We start from the raw sequence: 19,502 nt of genomic DNA on the forward strand, positions 1-19,502 counted from the left end.
GTATGAATTTTGTATATTAGAGGAAGGAATCGCTCGTTAGGCGAAACCTTGGAGCGATCGGTAGATGGACAGCGGGAACGAGAGAGAGAGAGAGAGAGAGAGAGAGAGAGAGAGAGAGAGAGAGAGAGAGAGAGAGAGAGAGAGAGAGAGAGAGAGAGAGAGAGAGAGAGAGAAGATGCGAGAGGGAGACAGAGGGAGAGGAAGAGGAGTGCTCTTGGCAAAGAGGGTGTTGGTTCCTCAGTATCGCACTGGACACGTTTGGCATCGGCAGTATCGAAACGGTCATCCCGATCGCTCGGCAATACCCATTGTTGTTCCTCGAGAACATTGTGATCTTTGAGAAGAGATTCTCACCGCATCTCGGATCTCCTTGCACGTGGAGCTGAGCCGATTTTTTTTTCCACGAGCGGTCGATATTTCGACGTCCGCGATGATTTCCGTCGAGCGTGCAGCGATGATCATCTTCGGGCTGGCCCTTTTCGTAACTTCAGGTGAGGTCCGCGGATTCACGCGGTTCAAGGGAAAACTTTATATTATTAAATTTAAATTCGGAGTAGGATTGAGAAATTAATAAGTAATACGCCGAGTAGACTCGGCCATTTTGAACAGTCAGAAATCTACGACGAAGTTGCTGTTTTTAGCCGCGTACTTAATCTTTTTTTCTTAAATACTAAAAAGAGTACTTGAAATACTATTCTTGTCCTATTGTTTACGAACAAATCTGATATATTTTACGCAAAGCTATTATATCGTCTCTATTATGTGATCTCGTATATTAAAAAAAAAACAACTGCAAAGTTACGCGAATGGAAAAATAAATACCATTAAGTCGCGTGACTTTCATACTTGTTGCTTTTATAATTTTACACGCTTTCTCTCTTTGTTAATTGTCTATTGTTTAATCATAGATATCTGTAAAGTTTTCTTCGGTTGTTGTATTATGATTTTAAAAAAATATAGCTGTTTATATAAAAATGTTATGCTCGCGACATATCGTAATTGCGATGTAATCTTCAAGCCAATATTGTTAATTCCCGGGAACTTTCATCTATTTCAGGAAATTCAATGATTAATATGCTGATTAATAACATTCGCAGTTTTTATGCAGATCTCAGCATAGAAAAAATATAAAAAAGAAAAATAAGATAAACACTCTGGTGTAAAAACAAGATAATTCATCGCGTCATATAATCATAATATTTTTCTCTTATCTCGATCTTGAAAATTATATATCATGAGAAGAGAACATTCATAAATCTTGCCAGACTTGAAAATAATTTTGTCGGATCAAAATGAAATTATTTAAAATAAAAATATGTATGTAGAACATTCAAATTGATCGCTAGAGTATAAAAAAAATCTTTTTTTTGTGTATATATAATTTTTGTCCATGTCGTGACATTTCCTCTTAAGTTATATGCTACGTCGCGCCTCAATGCATTTTTACAATGGCGGCAACCTGATTGTGTGCAGAACTGGCGCGCGCCATTAATATCGACGGTTACTCAGCATTACATCACTTCTTAATCATATCCGCACCTGTTTTCTTTTACAGAATTGCGCAGGTATCTCTTTCGTTCTAATTCATATTTATTTCTGTAAATTTCCGCCATTTATTTTCCGTAAATGCCTTTCGAGGTATCTTTTTCAAGATAAAGGAATGTCTTCTTTCACTTGTATTTCAATAATATGTAATTTACTAAATGTAATTTACGTAATTTACATAATATATGCATAATATTCGCACATATACATCGGATTCTTATAATAGGTTTTTAAATCGGATCATGGAAAGAACAGTTTTGATAAAGTATTTAAAAACTTGATCAAATATGAAAATAATTTTATCGTGTCATTAAAATTATATAATACACTTATGCATGATAATAATATTATAAAATTTGTTATGCTCCAGCAACTAATTTAAATGACGTAATTATTTTGATGGCTTAATAAAATTATTTTCAGATCTGTAGCTAGATCTAGCCAAATTTTTAGATACTTCAAAACTATCTTTTCTGTGATTACATCTGTGTCTTTTCTGTATTTGATAAAGAAATGTATGATGTATATACATATCTAATCACGTTTGCTCTAAAGATGCGTAATAAAATAGGAATTTAATAAAGTTTAGGAAAAACATAAAAAAATGATCGTCTAAAATGTATTTTCGACAATCTAGGAGAATACTTTTAAAATTGTATGTTAAAAATTTACATACATGTGTGAAAAAAGTTCTTCAAATTTTCTACATTTACACGGTACAAGATACGCATTTTATTCGACGCTCGCAATACTCTTAGGATCATTTATTGTTCACCGAACGTTGCATAAGGACAAATATTGCTCACGAACGTTGCGAGCAGTACCGAGTGGGACACGATCACGCGATTATAATCAATCCTCAAATTGCGAGATAAAATCATATTTTATATATATGTTTCTTCATGTATATATATCTTCTTCTACAGGTTCCGCCCTACGATGCTGGGTCTGTTCGTCCAACGTGAACGTCATGTGTAACGACCCGATGAACACCACAGATCATCAGGCTGCGTTTCACATAAGGACCTGCGATCCGGGTCCCTTCGGCTCTTCAAAGCCCATCTGCCGCAAAATCGTTAAACGAGGTAAAGCCCTCCGCTGGTTTGTTACGATATAACGCGTGGAGAGAAATTCGCTCGAAAAGATCTCTCGGCGTGTGTAATTTCAATCGCATCGAAGTAACAACTCTCGAGTTGTTTTAATGAAAAGGCACGCGCCGTCGATGAATGTTTGCTTTCCTCGCGTTTTCGCGCCCGCTTGTCTCGCGTACCTCTCGTGTCGTTAATGTGATATCGCGGGGAAGGGAAAAAAAAAAAAGAGTTATCGCGCGACAGAAGTGAGATGACAGAAAGATTTTCTGACTCGCAGCGTGAGTCGAGATACGTCGCTCGTTTACTCGGAGGATGACGCATTTCGTAGTCGGCATCGTTTAAATCGCATCTTTTTAATGCGCTGTATCCTCTTTTTGCGAGGCGCTTGCGCGCAGTAATACGACGTCGCAATTGAGTCACGCCGGCGCGTATAGAGATGACGATGTTAATTGAACGTCAAAACAAGGCCGGTACCACACCTAGAAAAAAATTATCATTATGCCACCGCCGGTGATTAATTTCGGGCCAGGGTGATACCGCGGCGCTGCTGCGGTTTCTCTCTTCTCTCTTTTTTTTTCTGTTTTTTTCTCTCTCTTTTTCTCCCTCCCTCCTCCCCCTCCCCCTCCTCTTGCGCACTCAAGTTCTCGGTGTCTGTCATTGCGCGGTTTCATGGCGAATCGAACGTACTAACCGCACGTCGAATTCCGTCAATTGGACGGAATTCTAGCGTGACGAGGCAGCGTGCGTGAAATAGCGAGCGCGGCCGCCACGTGAACAACGCAAAAATTACGTAAGCGACAATAATAATCGCGCTATTAAATCGACGGCTGGGTTTTGCGCTCGTTGGCGCGCAACGGAAAAGACAACCCCGAAACGATCGCGCGCGACTCGAAGGTTCGTCGACTCTTATAGTTTCCCGCGAGGCGCAAAAAGACGTGCGTGTGTCTATTCATCATTTGCAGAATTATGATTACGATTATGATTACTTTTAGCTGAATCTCAAGTCGACGATCCATAATTCGAATCGAATTTCTAACGGGTGGAATTCTAATTGTAATTATCGCGTATTTTAATACATACATTTATTTCAATATATATATATATATATTTATTAATATAAATTATACAATTATTAATAATTCAAGTTAACAATCTATGTTAAATTTATAATTTATATAAAAAAAACATATATATATTTATGTATGCATGTGCGTGTTTGTATACGCATTGCGCTTGGATTCTCTCGGACGTTTCGCCACGACTGTAGACGATAGAACTATAAATAGAATTCCATCCCGACGAAATGAATGACGGTCTTTTTCGGATCGAGCTTTCGGAGCGTGCCGAAAATCCCTGTTATCTTTTAAACGATTAATCTATGTTTAGAATACGGCGAGCGAATAATCATACGCCAGTGCTCCACGCCGTATCATGATGAAATGGAGATCGTCGACGGTCAATGCGGTAACTCTATGTCGCAGCCAGGACGTGACGTAATCGAGTCCTGCCACATCTGCAGCAGCGATTTGTGCAATTCCGCGACCGGCGCCTCCGCGGTGCGGCTGCTCTACGTCGCCGCGATGATCGTCCTCGCCTGCGCCTTCCACCATTCCAAATACGCCCTTTAACCCTATGATAAAAACCGAGCGATAGTTGTAAATGAAAAAAAAAAAAAAAAGAGGTCAAGAAAAGAAAAGAAAAAGGAGAGGCGGGAGGAAGAAGAGCGAAGATTCGCATGATAGCTACGAAATACTTAATGTTGTCAATCTACGACTAACAAACTTTCACTGCGAACAAGCGCGTTGTTTCCCCGACTCGACTGACGATTCGAGAGAGACGCGTAAAAAAAAAAAAGTGCTGCCGAAGAGGCCTTGCGTAATTTTCTCCCGGCAACAAAGGCGATTATTGCGAAACAAAAATTACGAGCCGATGAAAATTATAAGCGCGCGCAGATTTTATGATTAATATATATTGGATTCAACCGGAGTTGCTGTAAGTACAAAATAAAGGAATATAACATAATCCATATGGTGTGGAAATCTGACTTTTCTTTCCGGGGGAATGGTTTTCAAACTAACGAGCCTTAAATACGGCCTAATCGACAAGAGGGCACAACTCGACCCCGTATATCGTATTTCTGCGCGCTCGATTACGGGCAGTTGCCCGTAATAATTACACCATGTAGAACGAATTGGACCTGTCGTTGTTGCGTCCCGGCTTCATTGGTTCAACCTTGTTTCGTCTTAAGTAGGCATTACCTTGAGCGTTTCCTCTCATTACTCTTTATGTCTTCCTCTCTTTTTGTCACGGGAGTATACCTTAACTAGTGTTAAGAGCGAAGGCGTAAATAAGAGAGCTTATCAGGTATCCGTCCAGCAATTAGAATAATGCAGTGTTTTTCAAACTTCTCCGGGTCGGGATCCTTTTTATAGGTAGAAAACGCGAAATAAAAGCGACTCTCGACTTTTAGTCTCCGAATAAAGCTAAGGATTATTTTACTAATTTTATTAAAAATTTAAATACGTTTTTACATTTAAAAATTTTTAACAAAATTTATTAAACAAATAATTATGAATCTTATCGATATACTTTATTTGCTATGTAATAAGTCAAATATGTATATAAATGGAAATTTCGGGGATTCCCCTTCGCGATTCCCATTTTGAAAAACACTGGAATAATGGATAAATGTGTTCTCAAGGGATTGGCCGCTGCCAACATACATTGAAAATACATACGACATTCATATATATACGTGTATATAATATATCCCTTTTCTACGTACACAATAATATTCTTTTCCTCATTCTTACATTTAGATTCATGAGGTGATTATATTATATAACTTTGCCCAAATTAAAATGTAATCGCTTTAACGTAAGGCGATGTATAAAAATTAGAGAAGCTACTTTTAAGAAAGAGTTATGTGCCCTATGGCGAGATAAGTCCTCCTCAAGGAGGACTTATTTTTAGGATTCATTCCAGCTCATGCTCGAGCATTCGCGTTTCATGATCGATTAAAGAAGAGCTCCACACGTACAAAGTACGAAGTAAAATAACACGCTTTGCGCGCGTCGACGTTCAATCGCGAAATCGCTAATGACACTTCATTATAGTTTCAATCGGCAATTATCGAAAAAAAAAAAAAAAACCTAGAAACGACAGTATTTATCTTCCGCTTGTACAAATAAAATCTGTGAATCACAAAAAAATAGTTCTGCACTATGCATTATGCGAAATTCCCGACATCGTCTACACACGATTCACGATTTATCGATCATTCGACAGATGCCTCAAATCATTTATGTACGCTGCTTTACAAATACAAATTTAATTCATAGTCGTGACGGACAAATCGTTAATCGCCAATCGGCTGCCGAATGTTTTAATTAACCTGACAGGTCTAGTAAGTAAATATTTAGAATCCGCAAATGCGCGGTAATAATACGTTTTTACTTTACAATCTAACCTCGTTCCTCGTTTTCTAAAACATTAATGTTATTAGCGCAATAGGATTTTCTCTAATTTTAATACCTAAGATCTAAAATCAAGAAAATTATCTTGATATATTATATAAATTATAACAAAGCAAGGATAAATGAAATCAAAAGTCACAAAAGAGAGAAGAATAATTAAATATTTAAATCATATATATATTTGAAAAGAAATTATACCTCGCTGAGTAAATATTTCTTATAACTAATAATAATTCGTTAATAAAACGGCAAAGAAATATCTGTTGTGCAATTTTTAAGCACTGCAAAATTTTTTAAATATTTTGTGACGTTTCTTGATTTTTCAGTATTAAGCTGTAGGTGATCTTGATCTTGATCTGATCTTTGATTTGTTGTTACAAAAATCATCGATCATCGTAATAAATGTCGTTGGAATGCATTGGGAACGAGCAGAGCAGTCGCAGTTTACATGGCACGCCTCTCGATCTCCGTGTCAATCCTTCAGATCAGTTTCGAGCACTAGACGAGGAGAACTTGCTGTTGACCGGGTCGCATCTGCATACGCAGCAAGAGGGGAACAGAAACCAGTCCATGAATATACCCTTACAATCATTGTCTGGGTCGTATGCGAGCAACCTGTGCCACTTGTACTTCTGCTCGCATCCGCAGTCTCCGCTGCATCGATTCGTCTGCGCTTTCCTGCAAAGAGTACTCGACGAGGTGCTCATTTTGCTAATAATAAAAATAAGAAATAAAATAAATATAAATGATCGGGAAAGGAAGCTCTTTTACTCACGAGCACACTTCTTGGTGTATCGCCTGCTCGAAATGCTGAGTGTTCACGATAGCGCGAATCTTCCCGGCGCTGTTGCTCGCCCAATAGGGCGTCACAATTTCGACCTTCGATTCGCACGCGTCGATTCTGCAATCGTTATCGTAAAAATACTCGGCTCATTACGCCTAATCACCCTCGTTTCGCGAGAAAAATAAATAAGAAGAAAGAATCGAAGAGAAATAAGAAGAGAAAATCGTCTGGACGTCACGAATTATATAAAAAAATTCATTACCATTGAATACGGTATCAACAAATGCGTCACGCCAAATCATAACAACGATAACAATGCAAAAAAGGGGTATAAAATTATTTGTATATAAAATAAAATATTGACAATAAAAAGTGACTCCCCGAGTCTCACCTGCCGCTCTCGGTGCCGCGGTTTTTCCCGAAGGACTGCCTGGTATTTCTATTCCTGCTAAAAAAATCCTCGCCGATCTCGCTTTCTACATCCGATTCGTCATCTCTGGGCCCGCCGTCTGGGATATCGAGTTTTCGCGTGTCCCTACTTTTTCTTCGCGTCCTGGTGCGATGCCTGGGCTCGCTCGACCCGTATCCCGAATTCATCTCGAAGTCACCGTACATCCTTTTCATCAGTGCTTTATTTTCGTCGATAAAACGTTCTATCCGTTCTCTGCAACACATGATTAAGCAGCGATTCCACATTAGCAGATTGCAAGTTGCAACGATCTCTCTTTGTGATTGTGTTCTCCGCTAATAAGTTTCGTTTGGTTACAGTTAGATGTAATCGCGCTATCTCTAATTACATATTTAAAAATAATAAAAATAAAATTATTTATACGCACATTGGATATGTATTTCCAGCGGTCGGGCAGAACAATTGATGGTATTTCTTGATGCATGGCGCGCCTCGTATCAAGTCGCCCCTCAGCTCGACACCCAACGCTACCGAAAGCGCAGTCCAGAGTATCTACAAATCGATTAATTTGATTAATTAACACGAAAAAAATAGCGCAGATAAACAAAATTTTGCTATAAAATTCGCCATCATGACTATTTAATTTTTATAATCAAAATTCACTCATCTTCAGAATTTCTGAAGGAAATTCAGTTCTTCTAATAAAATATAAAAGAGTATTATCGAACAGAATTATCTCTCTCTAAAGGAATCTGCCATTAAACAATTATCTATTCGTCGAACGCATTTTATTTCTCGCAATGAAATTGTCATTGCTGTAACGGAGAGATAAGGATATTGGTTTGTCATCCGCGTTTGTAATTCGCGGATTCAATGAAGCTAGCTTCATCTCGACGAGTCTTTCTGCTACTCACATAGCAACCAAGGATACTTGCCATGACGACACGAAATACGCTGCACCAAGAAACATTTTTATTCCGCGTGTTCACATATACCGGAAGTCGATGTCAGCTAATTAAAGATCACCTTCCTACGTTCGTGTATCTCTATTCAACCACCAGTCAGCATCCAGTTAGTAGGCGTCATTCATAATGCGGGAGAATTCTGCCAATGATTACGACGCGGTGCATTGCCCACGAGAAATGAATCATACAACATGAGCAAGCTAAATCAAACATCTAACCGTATGCGAATCTGAATCTAAGAGAATTATGTACCTTTCCAATTTTTTAGCAATTTTTTAGCGAGCAAGAGAAAAAGTACGGAGCCAATTAAGATGATTAATTAGCATGGTTATCGGTATGGTTATTAAATTCAATGATGTAATAATGGATAAAACCTCAGACTAATAATATTTATAATAATAATAATAATAATAATAATATTATTATTATTATTATTATTATTATTATTATTATTATTTTTGTAATTATATAATTAATATTAATTTAAAATAAAAAATTTACAAATGAATATTTAAATATTTTTGTTTCCAATTATGTAAATTTAAATAGATATGTAAAACGGAGAAACAAAGTGAATTAGGTCCGCCACTTAACATGTTAAGATTGATTAAGAGGAGAGTGGACGACGAGAATATTTATGATGATCGTCGAGATAAAAGTCACGAGACGTTTTCGCTTATTCTCGCCATTTTTTTAACGTTATCGTCATCTCGTCATACAAATGAAAGCGTATACAAATGAAAAATAATTTTCAGAGTAATGTCTCGTTGGCTAAAGCGAGAAACGGGATGATAATAGATGACCAACAAATTAGTTGGGGAAACTCGCTATTAAATGAAGATAATGATCTTTTAAAGAAATTCTTTCCACATTTAAGTGAACGTGTAAGTTCATGCGTGAACAAAGAAAGAGAGAGGTCGCATGTGTTGTGAATATGAAATTTCGGTAATTCTGGCTGAAAAGAACTCATTTCTTCAATCTCTCATTGACGATCTCGCTAATGAAGACATTCGCAACACTCGCGAATGATTTACTCGCGAAGTTTATCGAGAAGAAAAAGAGAGAGAGAGAGAATTTCGCGCGCGCGCATTTCTGCAACCATCATTTTTATTTGAATATTTCTCTCCGTGGAAGAAATCATAAAATGGCATAATCACTTGTCTATTCCTGGGTGATGAATTCCTTTACGAACAATTTAATCGTTGATGACGGAAACAAGGCTTTCCTGTAATAGATAACGAACGAAAGATGATTCATGATTTATTCGCGACTGATGAATTATCCAGCTTCTTCTAAGGATTAATCGCGCTAAGTAATCTTCTTCGCGTATTACATTATTATTATTATTATTATTATTATTATTATTATTATTATTATTATTATTATTATATTGTAGCTGATGCTACAAACGCATGGTTCACTCGCGTTCATACGCGTTTGAATCAGTTCATCTATTTTGAGATTTAGATTCAGTTCTGCGCATGCGAATGTCTGAATTTCAGTCAAAACATTGCGTTTGAATGAAAGTTGAAAATAAAAGATGCTATTAGAGAGAGAAAAAGCCTATTGTGTGTTACGTTACACGGACAAGAACGGTGCGTGAACTATGCTGAAAGAACAAACGAAGGTCGCAGATGTTTCCCCTTGACTTTCTTTGAGAAACAAGAAACGGTGATCGTAGTGACCGAAAGATTGACTCAAAAAGATAAAGTTATTATTATTACGAGCGATGTGCTGTTTGATTAAAATCCCGAAATCAAATCTGGAATATTCGATAATTTGTCAAGAAAGTGTTTTAAAATGTAAAACAAGCGCTCCGAACGTGGAAGGAAATTTATCCACGTTCGTTTTGAGTAAGAAAAAAATTTTAGAGAACAATTCTTTCGAACACGAAAATAGTTTTTTGTGTCGATTTAATTGCAATGGTATTTGTTAATCAATCATTATGGCAGAGAGATGTAAGAAGAAATAGAGACGAGAGATAAAAATAGATTGTGAAGGAGAAATTATTATGTATATGTAAGGAATGAAAAGTGAGTCACAAATTAATAATTTCTTCGTAAGAGTCTATCTGTGGCGTTACGAATCGAGATTGATTTCTTTCGGATCAGACTAGAAAAACCGGATTGCCGTCATTAGTAATTTGTCCCGCTAAATATATGAGGTAAAAGTCGGATTTCTCGGCCAGAAAAACATACAGTTTCTTCTTCCGGATTTTTAAGAATTAAATTAATTTATATTTCTCGTATAATTTATAGCTTATTTATAAGATTCTTCTTTGCAAAAGTTTACATTAACTCCTTACAGATTTTATGCTATTCCTCTCTTTTCGTATTATATTGTTCGTTAGTCGAAGAGGAGGAGGCATCGGAGGAATTTATTACGCTTGACGACGCATCAAAATCAGTTCTAATATCATCGTTTGATAAGAAAATTCTTTCATGATCTGCGCTAGCGAGAATTCATCATAAGAAAAAATTAGTCTTTAAAATCAAAACAAATATTCTCATGTATAAGCAAGAATGTTGTAACTACTTAAAAACTATAATCTTGATTCGATTGAATTTCTATTGATGCAAGTACTTTTGCTCAACTCAAGACTAAAAGTCTTTTATATGAATATTTTTGTTTATATATATAAAAATATATATGTTTGTGTCAATACAAATTCAGTCAAAACTAAAATTATTTCTAAGAAGATTATAATATTCTTGCTCATAGGAATATATATAATCTTGATTTAAGATATATATATATATATATATATATATATATATATATATATCTTAAGTTCTATTATATAATAAATTAAAAAATTAACTAATGAGAACATGTACATGTATTTTTTTCATTGATAAATTTTTTAATTTTTTAATTGTTGTACCGCGTACGAATGGCGCTGGACAGCGTCGAACGAAGATAGGAACAACGCGAGAGAAGTAAAAGGGACTTGCAACCGCATGTTTACACATATATCTATCCGATCGCGCATTTGTGGATTTCTAGCGAAGATACTCCCGGGGTCATGGGTGCTGCGGTCTGAAATGTCATGTGTTGCCGCAGACTTTGAGGCCTCTCTGCAAGCCACGGTCGCGTCCGTCGATTACCTCTGTCATCCTCGCCATCCTCGAGAGAATCAGAAAGGCTCTCGTTTCTCGCACTCACCGGTATCTGCACGAACGTCCCGTTGTTCAGCTGGGGGTACGAGTACAGGGGTACCACGGGCACGGAGCCGTTCTTCAGGAAGATGGGACCCTGGATAGGCGTGACGTGTGCGTTCGTCGGTATCTCCTGCTCCTCGTCGTCGTAGTAGTCGTCGAAATCGTCGTCGTAGTCCAACACAGCGTGGACCGAAGTCTTGATACCAGGACCGGCGGAGCTGCCGCCGTTAACCCTCGTGTAACTTTGGGTGAATTAAATATATGAGTGTCCAGAAAAAAAAAAAATGATCAAATATTTCTCACGCGAAGATCCGACGTGCAAGCTGCCTGACGAATTCGATTAAGAATATTCGAAAGAAGTCGTATCGTAAAATAACCATAAAATATTTAATTCGATTTAATCATCATCGATTTAAATCAGAGTAAAAAATAATATTTTCGTTAATATTCCGTTACGAGAAAAGTAAGAAAGAGAAGTCTCCATTTACCCGTTAGGTCTGTCCGGATAATTCTCCTGGTCTTCCGTCCGAGATTTGACGGGTTCGGATGAATGATGCTGAAAGGACGAGGGAGACGGAGGTGGTCTCATCTGTTGCTGTTGTTGCTGATGCTGCCGCTGCTGCTGCTGCTGCTGCTGTTGCTGCCTTGGCTGAGTTCTTCGAAAGTCCTGATTGTACATGGTGTAACGGGTGTCCTGCGACGAGAAGGACGTGTGTTCCGTGTAAATCTGCTGACTCCTCTGCTGCGTGGATTGACCACGGTGCTGATGGTACTTGATCGGGGGTGCATAGGGCTCGTTACCTCGGAAGCCTTCTTGTTCGTTGTAACTGGGCGCAGACCCCGGCGGTAACACGGCGTTCAGACGAAGGTTGCTGGCGGTCGCGTGGGCAGTCGAGCCCGCGTAAAGGAACGGTGCCATCGTCGCCGACTGATAGGGCAAACTGAAGTTCACCAGCGCCATGTCTCTCGCGTTCCTCGGGGAGATTCCCCCCGAACCGGACACTAAATCCGAATTCGTCCTCCGTAGAGGCGTAGAGGCAAGTCTCTCTCTCTCTCTTTGATCGATCGTGCACTAATCCGAACGACAGTTAACTCGATCCAGCGTAGGACCAGATACGTTTCTCCTCGTCGCGGAGATCATGACCGCGTCACTGGCGACTTCGGCGAGGCGGCACTAAGTTCCAAGGACTCGCGAAGGTGTCACGAGGAGACCGGGAGTAAGGATACTGCCGTCGTCGCGAACATGTCGAACATGTTTCCGCTTCCCGATCACGTCGTATCACGGGCTGCTTCGAAGGGGCGGGTCCAGCCTGTCTCCCTCTCGGTCATTGATGCCGGCGCAGCCGCATGATTAATCGGAGAAAGGATCCGGACGTTGATTAATTAAAATACACCGTTTTCCCTTCGCGCCTCTCGCAATTTATGGCGAGATCGGACTGAAAATGAAAGGAGTTGTCACGCGGGTAAAACTTTATTCTCGCCGACGATAAAATTTCGCTCCTAAATTCATCATCGAGAGGATCTTTAAAAAAAAAAAAAAAAAAAAAAACTTGGTCCCGAAAGTCCAGGCGGTGAATAAATTAGTAGAATTCCTTCGCAGTTGATTCTCTCCATATTTATCGTTTCGAGGAAGAATTCGTGGTCGTTAACTCGACGATCGCGATCACGTTTCTCGGGCACGCGGCTACCTGCGAAGAGAGAATAACGAACTCTCGTTCGTTGAGTCATCCGTCCGTAGAAAGTGCTCTGCGTCCTGGATCAAGTGGCGAAATCACACAAACGTGACGATACGCAAACGCGCGTAAAAGACGACCTATGTCGAAATTAATCGCCAAATGGGAATTGCGATGCGCGCAAAAGTGAATGAGCTTAAAAAAAATTAAAAGAAAAATAAAAGCTCTCCTAATCTTCGGAATATGATAATTATCGATCAAAATATGATACATCGTCTGATCGATCGAAAAGTAATCGGCGATCATGAAACGTTACTTGCGAACGAAATGGAAAGGCAAGAAGCGAAGATCGAATTGTGTTGCGAAGTCAGCTTTCGTGTATTTCACTTGCTCTTTCTTTTTCGAATTTCTTTCTAACTTCTAAGTTTGTCTCATCTCATATCTATATATCAGGTACAGTGGAAAAGCTAAATCGTCGAATTTGCCGGTTTTGCGATGCAACGGAATGTTGAAAGAGAAAAAGAGAGAAAGAACGCGGCGCGATTGTTACGCCAACGTGCCGAACGAAATTTATTTGGAAAGTTGAACGAGTTTGGGCCCGCTCGTCACTTTCGCCCATTGAATTACCGTCTTTCCAGTCGAATATGCAAAACGGTTTTCACTAAAAGATAAAAAAGCAGGACCATCCTACCCGTCGACCTCATAGTGCGTCGATCTCATCGCGAAGCACTCTCTATTTTTTACGAAATATGCGCCGGGGTCGACGTGATGCGGAAGCGGTGCCTATGAAAATTTCATAAAGAAAAGATCTCACAAATGGGATAATCTTCGCCGACGTGATACGTTCGATAGATTACGATGAATGATTACGGGCTATTATAGCATCGATATCTCAGATTGAGCGTGCGAGCAAATTAATTGCACAACGAGAGAGAGAGAGAGAGAGAGAGAGAGAGGAGGATAGCGTTAGCTAACCGTAATTGATTTGCAGTGACCATTCGCGTGATCGAGACAACTCGATGTCCGTTGCTTCCCGTAAAACGTCGTACCACCGATCGCCCGATTAATCTCAATGAAATCGGCCACGTGCATTAGGCACACACGCGATACTTCCCATCGCGCGGTCGCACGCGAGCACGATCCCTTTACTTCGCGCAAGACAAGGACGACCGATTACGAAAGGGGACGGTTTTCCGCGATGCATACGGAACACCGGTCGCAGATACAATTATTTGACCTATGCAAATGGGCGTGTAAGTGAACGCGAAAACATCGCGCACATCGCGATCCTCACGTTAATCTTTTACCTGATATTAACTCTGTGATATTCACATCGCGTATTCACACGCGCACACACACGCACACACACACACACACACACACACACGCAGCGACTGTCCATAATATGGCGAGCGCGTGGATGAACCGATCCAGAATTAAAGATCCATCCGACTCGTTCCCACTTTCACCTCGCGCGTACGAAGAGCCGATCTGGAGCGCCGTGATCGCGTTCGGAAAAATCGACGAGCGGTTAAGAAAGAGCACATATACAAATATATACATTCACATACGTACACACACATACACACACACACACACACACACACACACACACACACACAAAAATAATAAATATATCTTCGCACGTGCGCGTACTCCGAGGATGGAGAACGATCACGCGGTGGCGGCGGTGGCGGCGACGCGACGTCGGTGCGATACCCGTCGCGTTGGCGAACGGCGACTGAAGGAGGAGAGGACTTTTAAACCAGCTGTGCATACACGAGAAGAAACGGGAATAAAGCGAGAAGTGTCCCTCGATCGCGTGAGTAGAAGCGCGCCGAGCACGGTGGGCGCTCTTACTTTTACGCCAGGCGTATATATCCCTTCCCCCCGGGGAGGGGTTGTTCCCCCGCGGCGTGCCCTCCCCTACCCTCAATTTCGCGATTCCGTACCTTCGATTTTTTTCCGATTGTCGTCGCGTTTTCTTTCCTTCGTCGCCTGCCCCTCGCTTTCTTCTTCGCGCGCGCGCGCGAATCCAGTGCGTTCTCCACCTAAGAGTAAATCACTTCCGGCTCTTAAAAGTTTGGTCCATTCCGTTGAAAATGTTCACGACAACGTCACGTTTATTACGCGAAGGATAGAAGTTAGTTTGAAGGAAAGAAGAGAATCGGCCGACTTTAACGATCGCGCGATCGTACTTGCAAATCGCGATTTGCAATCGTCCTTTCATTATGCCGGCATCGTTGGAGGATCGACACCTGTTAACCCTAATATGTCTGACCTTCTTTCCTACACATTTACATCGCGTTCGGCTCATCTCGTTGAAAAGAACTTTGCGAAATAATTTTTTATTTCGACTTTTCTTCTCTTAGAAAGTACAAATTTAATTTGGTCGAAGGTACCAATGCATTGCAAAATTGCATAAATGAAAAGCTGAACGATGAGAAATACGCATTGTATGCAAAGAATTTTTCTAGTATAAGAATAGTAACAGAAAAGGAGAGAATTTTAATTAATTATTTACTTAAAATCTTATTTCCTTTTAATTTTAATTAAACATATTCTATATATGGCATTTTCGATGAAGAGTCTGATGTAAAAAAAAAAAAAAAAAAAAAAAAAGAGGAAAAGATTTGAATGCAGCGTGCAGATCACTTCGCATTGAAATGAAAGGCGCGAGACAGAGCATTGCGAGAAGAAAGAACGTTTCAGAGAGCACAACTATCGGAGAGAAGAGACGGAAAGAGAAGCGGTATCTTCCAAGGTATATGTAAACTGTTCCGTTAAAGCCTAAATAGAAAATACTCGATTGACTCGGCAGATCAAGCTCATCGCTCATCCCGAGGTCTGTAAAGCAAACAGAGTGACGCGAAGATGCGCGTTTCTGAATTAATCGTGCGGACGTAAGATCCGAATATAAATACAACACAAGTCATGCTTCCGGGGCAAATCCACGATTCCATGCTTCTTGGTAAGGCGCAATCGCATGCGTCACTCGGTGCAATAAATGCAAATGCACGTAGGAAACCTTAAATCGGGGAAAAAAAAGAGTTCGTTCCCGTGCCCGGTCGCTGTTTCTATTTATTTATTTATTTTTTTTTTTAGATACTCAAGATTTGGGATTTTATTTGTATCGGAGCGGACATCAACGCTGTTCCTCGAGCTCAATTCCGTTTGAAATTGCGCAACTAATTGCGCTTTTCTCCTCGTCTATTTACCTATGGCGCGCGTCTTTGTGTGCGGAATTACGTAATGATAATCTTAACATCTTTAGAAGATTCGCGCTTCTGCGCTATTCGTGGCGGAATACATCGACGCGCGCGTTGACTCAGAAATAATCTTAATGCGAAGTAAAAATCATATATATATATATATATATATATATATATATATATATATATATACATACACACAGATGAAGATTTGAAGCGTAATGATAAGTGAACTCGCGTGATCTCCGATACCTGATTTGTATTCCGATTTGTATTTTCAATTTGATACGGAGAACCTCGCTTTAAAGTCCCGCGGACACGTGCAGAAAACGAGAAACGAGCACAGTAGAAGTCATAAATCGATATTAAACGACACGTGCTCGTGTCGATAGAGGTAAAGAAGAAAAGACTGAAAGGGAACCGAATGCCTGGCGCGCACAGGTCCGTGATAGGCTTACCCTCGTTAGAGTTCATTGTTGTGCAACCAATGAAACCATGTGCAACAATGAAACCATGTGCAAACGCTGCCAGGCGACACCTTTCCTTACCCTTGAGAGAAGGAAGCCTCCGCAGGAGATCGAGTGCGCCGTATACACGCGGTCTCCTTTCTGTTTCTATGTGTAATAACGATAGATACACGTGATCGGTCCATTGTTCGAGTCCGATTTCAATCCCGAAAGATCCAGCGGAAGAACTCGGTCATTTCGTCATAATTTTTTCAACCACTACAGCTCGAGAATATAAAGACGAAATATATATGTAGATATTAAATAATAGGAATATCCTTTGGTGCCTAATAATTTTTTTCCCGATGAAAGATTTTCCACATATAAAAATGTATAATTACACATGAAATGGTGTAATTATATATAAGTATATAAATAGAGTTGTGTATGATTATATGTGAATGTATTATATGTAATCATATGTAATTATATTTTTTTTATATATGGACATGTATTATTCTATATATACTTATATATAGAAAATTTTTTTATTAGGTTATTTCTAAAATTATATAAATTTAGAAACGATTGTGCTTTTGCCGTCACCTGTATGACCGTTATTTTTAATTTTAATAAATTCGAACTGTCAATCAAAGTCCAAAGCTTTTAATCCGATAGGATTAATTTGCAACGAAGAATTTCGAAGGATTTCTCTATTTAAACTGCGTCCCATTTTTATTTTTGTAGAATACATCTTTTTTATCTATGATGCATAAAAACGTCATTATAATCGTTTTATCATGAAATAAATATCGAAAGTTTTTTTGAAAAGTATTTTTCACAAAAAAATCTTGTCAAATTTTATAAAAATAAAATGTTTATTTGCAATCCTACAAATTGAATACTTGAAATAGTAATCCTTCATGTAATCCTCCAACGTTGAAAAACAAAGCATATATTATAATCAGCAAGCGTATTTTATGCAGGGCGTGTATCATGACCAGTCATATTTTCGAAATCTCCATAAACCCCTCCGAATAACAAAGAATACGTCGTTGCATTAGACTTGCCGATTAGATTCGAGGAGCGAGGAGCCAAATAACTCCAATTTCTAAATAACTCACGAGACTCCAATTCGAGGCGCAAAGATATTATTTATTTGGACGCATCGGAAATGAATTCGAGAAAAATATCATGTGTCATGCCGCATGTCCTCTGTTTTCCCCCGCGAGCTCGCGTGGCAAATCCAATCCGGAATCGAAACCGCGTTATTAGAGGAAAGAGAAAAAAAAATAGCCTACGTGCACGTGACGCGTGCGAGCCGTACGATCGCGGTTTCGCAACTCGCCGGGTCGCGCTCGCGCGACAATTTCATGATTCACGCGTGATTATGCACGCGTAACGCTCGGCGATAAATTCGCGTTATATACGGGTGCCGCTTAGCGGTGAGTTTTTCCCCGCCGCGCGAGTCATATCTCGATTACTCGTTCGTTCCACCGATGTAGATTAGCTTTAATCTCGGTTCAATTCGCCTCCTCATCTTTTCTCTAATTCTCAGAACTGAAATGAACAGGATGAGAGGTAGATTAAGTCGAGATTAAAATTGATCTACATCGGTGGAAATGAACATTTGGTCGGCGAGCGACAGTCGGATTATTATCGTATTCATTATCGTCTCGATTGAGTAAAAGAAAAAAAAAAAAAAATCCGCATTGTTTCGCATCCCCGGCAAAGATTTCGAGTCGAGTTGAGAAAGATAGGGGGGGGGGAGAGAGAGAGAGAGAGAGAGAGAGAGAGAGAGAGAGAGAGAGAGAGAGAGAGAAACGAAATGGAATTCGAAGGCGACGAAGTGCCAACGCCCACATACTTGGAGTGTCGTTCCGGCTATCGATCATAATATCCCAATGACACTTACGCAAGAGCGTACTGCTCTCCCTTACGATTTCAATTTTAAACTGTCCCGATATCCGTATCCGTCTGTCACGTTTCGTCCTTCTTCGTCGTTTTCGATTCGTATCAGCGGAATTACCGATACTCGTTGGATACGATCTTCCTTGGTGGTTTCCTCTGGAAATCCATCTGCGAGAGATTAAGGAATTTACGAGTGTCACGAGGCGTTTGACCTATACGTAAATTGTTTCTGCTAGATAAGATTGCTAGGGCCATTGTGACATCGAGGTGATAGCGGTCGGCCTTGACGTTCACGAGGGCGTGAACAAAAAATTCTGGCATATATACGTAACGTACGTATACCAAGATCTACATAAGAATTGGATATATATAGATATATATAAATATATATATATATATATATGAGTTATTATATATATATATATATATATATATATAAAACACATTAATAAATAGATATATAAATAGATATGTTCGCTCTTGCAACAGAATCGAACAATAGGTTCTTCGGACTCGGCGATGTATTTTATATGTGCTACTTCTCACCGGGGCAGAACTTCACCGTCTAGAGAAAAGGTGGTTTAAATATCAAAAGTGCTTCGCCAAATTCCTCTCGAGAGATAATATATGGAAAAGAGATTGTTCGTATCGGAATTAATTATCACGATAACTGCGCGATAGGCGATCGATTTACGATTGATATAAGAGAACAGGTAGATCTCGAGGATTAATGAGTTTGAATATGAAGAGATTTAATCCATTTCATTTATGCCACAAGGAAACAATATCAAATTAATAATATATAGCATTCGTATATCTAGCAATAAAT

General features: G+C 39.4%; 2 protein-coding genes across 6 annotated transcripts; one reads left to right on the forward strand and one right to left on the reverse strand.

The window, feature by feature from the left end:
- Window positions 1-211: 211 nt before the first annotated feature.
- LOC105425039 (uncharacterized) lies at window positions 212-4,662 on the forward strand. Its single transcript, XM_011635577.3, has 3 exons — window positions 212-491; window positions 2,472-2,630; window positions 4,023-4,662. The coding sequence occupies exons 1-3, from the start codon at window positions 431-433 to the stop codon at window positions 4,262-4,264; spliced, it is 462 nt and encodes a 153-aa protein (XP_011633879.1). The 5' UTR covers window positions 212-430; the 3' UTR covers window positions 4,265-4,662.
- Window positions 4,663-5,378: 716 nt separating this feature from the next.
- spz3 (Spaetzle domain-containing protein 3) lies at window positions 5,379-14,897 on the reverse strand. Of its 5 annotated transcripts, none has more exons than XM_089083055.1 (7): window positions 14,761-14,897; window positions 11,920-12,867; window positions 11,436-11,673; window positions 7,733-7,857; window positions 7,288-7,560; window positions 6,888-7,013; window positions 5,379-6,790 (listed from the first exon to the last, which is right to left on the reverse strand). In XM_089083055.1, the coding sequence occupies exons 2-7, from the start codon at window positions 12,390-12,392 to the stop codon at window positions 6,598-6,600; spliced, it is 1,428 nt and encodes a 475-aa protein (XP_088939181.1). In that variant the 5' UTR covers window positions 12,393-12,867; window positions 14,761-14,897; the 3' UTR covers window positions 5,379-6,597. The 5 variants fall into 5 exon arrangements, with proteins under 5 accessions (XP_088939181.1, XP_088939175.1, XP_088939193.1 ...); XM_089083049.1 differs by having other exon boundaries at window positions 14,751-14,888; XM_089083067.1 differs by lacking the exon at window positions 14,761-14,897 and adding an exon at window positions 14,412-14,569.
- Window positions 14,898-19,502: the final 4,605 nt, after the last annotated feature.

The sequence above is a fragment of the Pogonomyrmex barbatus genome, unplaced genomic scaffold (assembly GCF_055798465.1).
Source record: "Pogonomyrmex barbatus isolate J1 unplaced genomic scaffold, ASM5579846v1 scaffold1, whole genome shotgun sequence".
In the NCBI taxonomy this organism is placed as follows: Eukaryota; Metazoa; Arthropoda; class Insecta; order Hymenoptera; family Formicidae; genus Pogonomyrmex; species Pogonomyrmex barbatus.

What these genes read in the sequence shown, in the direction of transcription:
- LOC105425039 (XM_011635577.3), top strand. Translation starts at nt 431, where the DNA reads ATGATTTCCGTCGAGCGTGCAGCGATGATCATCTTCGGGCTGGCCCTT. An exon ending in GGCCCTTTTCGTAACTTCAG is followed by an intron (nt 492 to 2,471) that starts GTGAGGTCCGCG and finishes CTTCTTCTACAG; the next exon opens with GTTCCGCCCTACGATGCTGG. An exon ending in CCGCAAAATCGTTAAACGAG is followed by an intron (nt 2,631 to 4,022) that starts GTAAAGCCCTCC and finishes ATCTATGTTTAG; the next exon opens with AATACGGCGAGCGAATAATC.
- spz3 (XM_089083055.1), bottom strand. Translation starts at nt 12,392, where the DNA reads ATGGCGCTGGTGAACTTCAGTTTGCCCTATCAGTCGGCGACGATGGCA. An exon ending in GCTGGAAATACATATCCAAT is followed by an intron (nt 7,561 to 7,732) that starts GTGCGTATAAAT and finishes CATGTGTTGCAG; the next exon opens with AGAACGGATAGAACGTTTTA. An exon ending in ATACACCAAGAAGTGTGCTC is followed by an intron (nt 6,791 to 6,887) that starts GTGAGTAAAAGA and finishes TACTCTTTGCAG; the next exon opens with GAAAGCGCAGACGAATCGAT.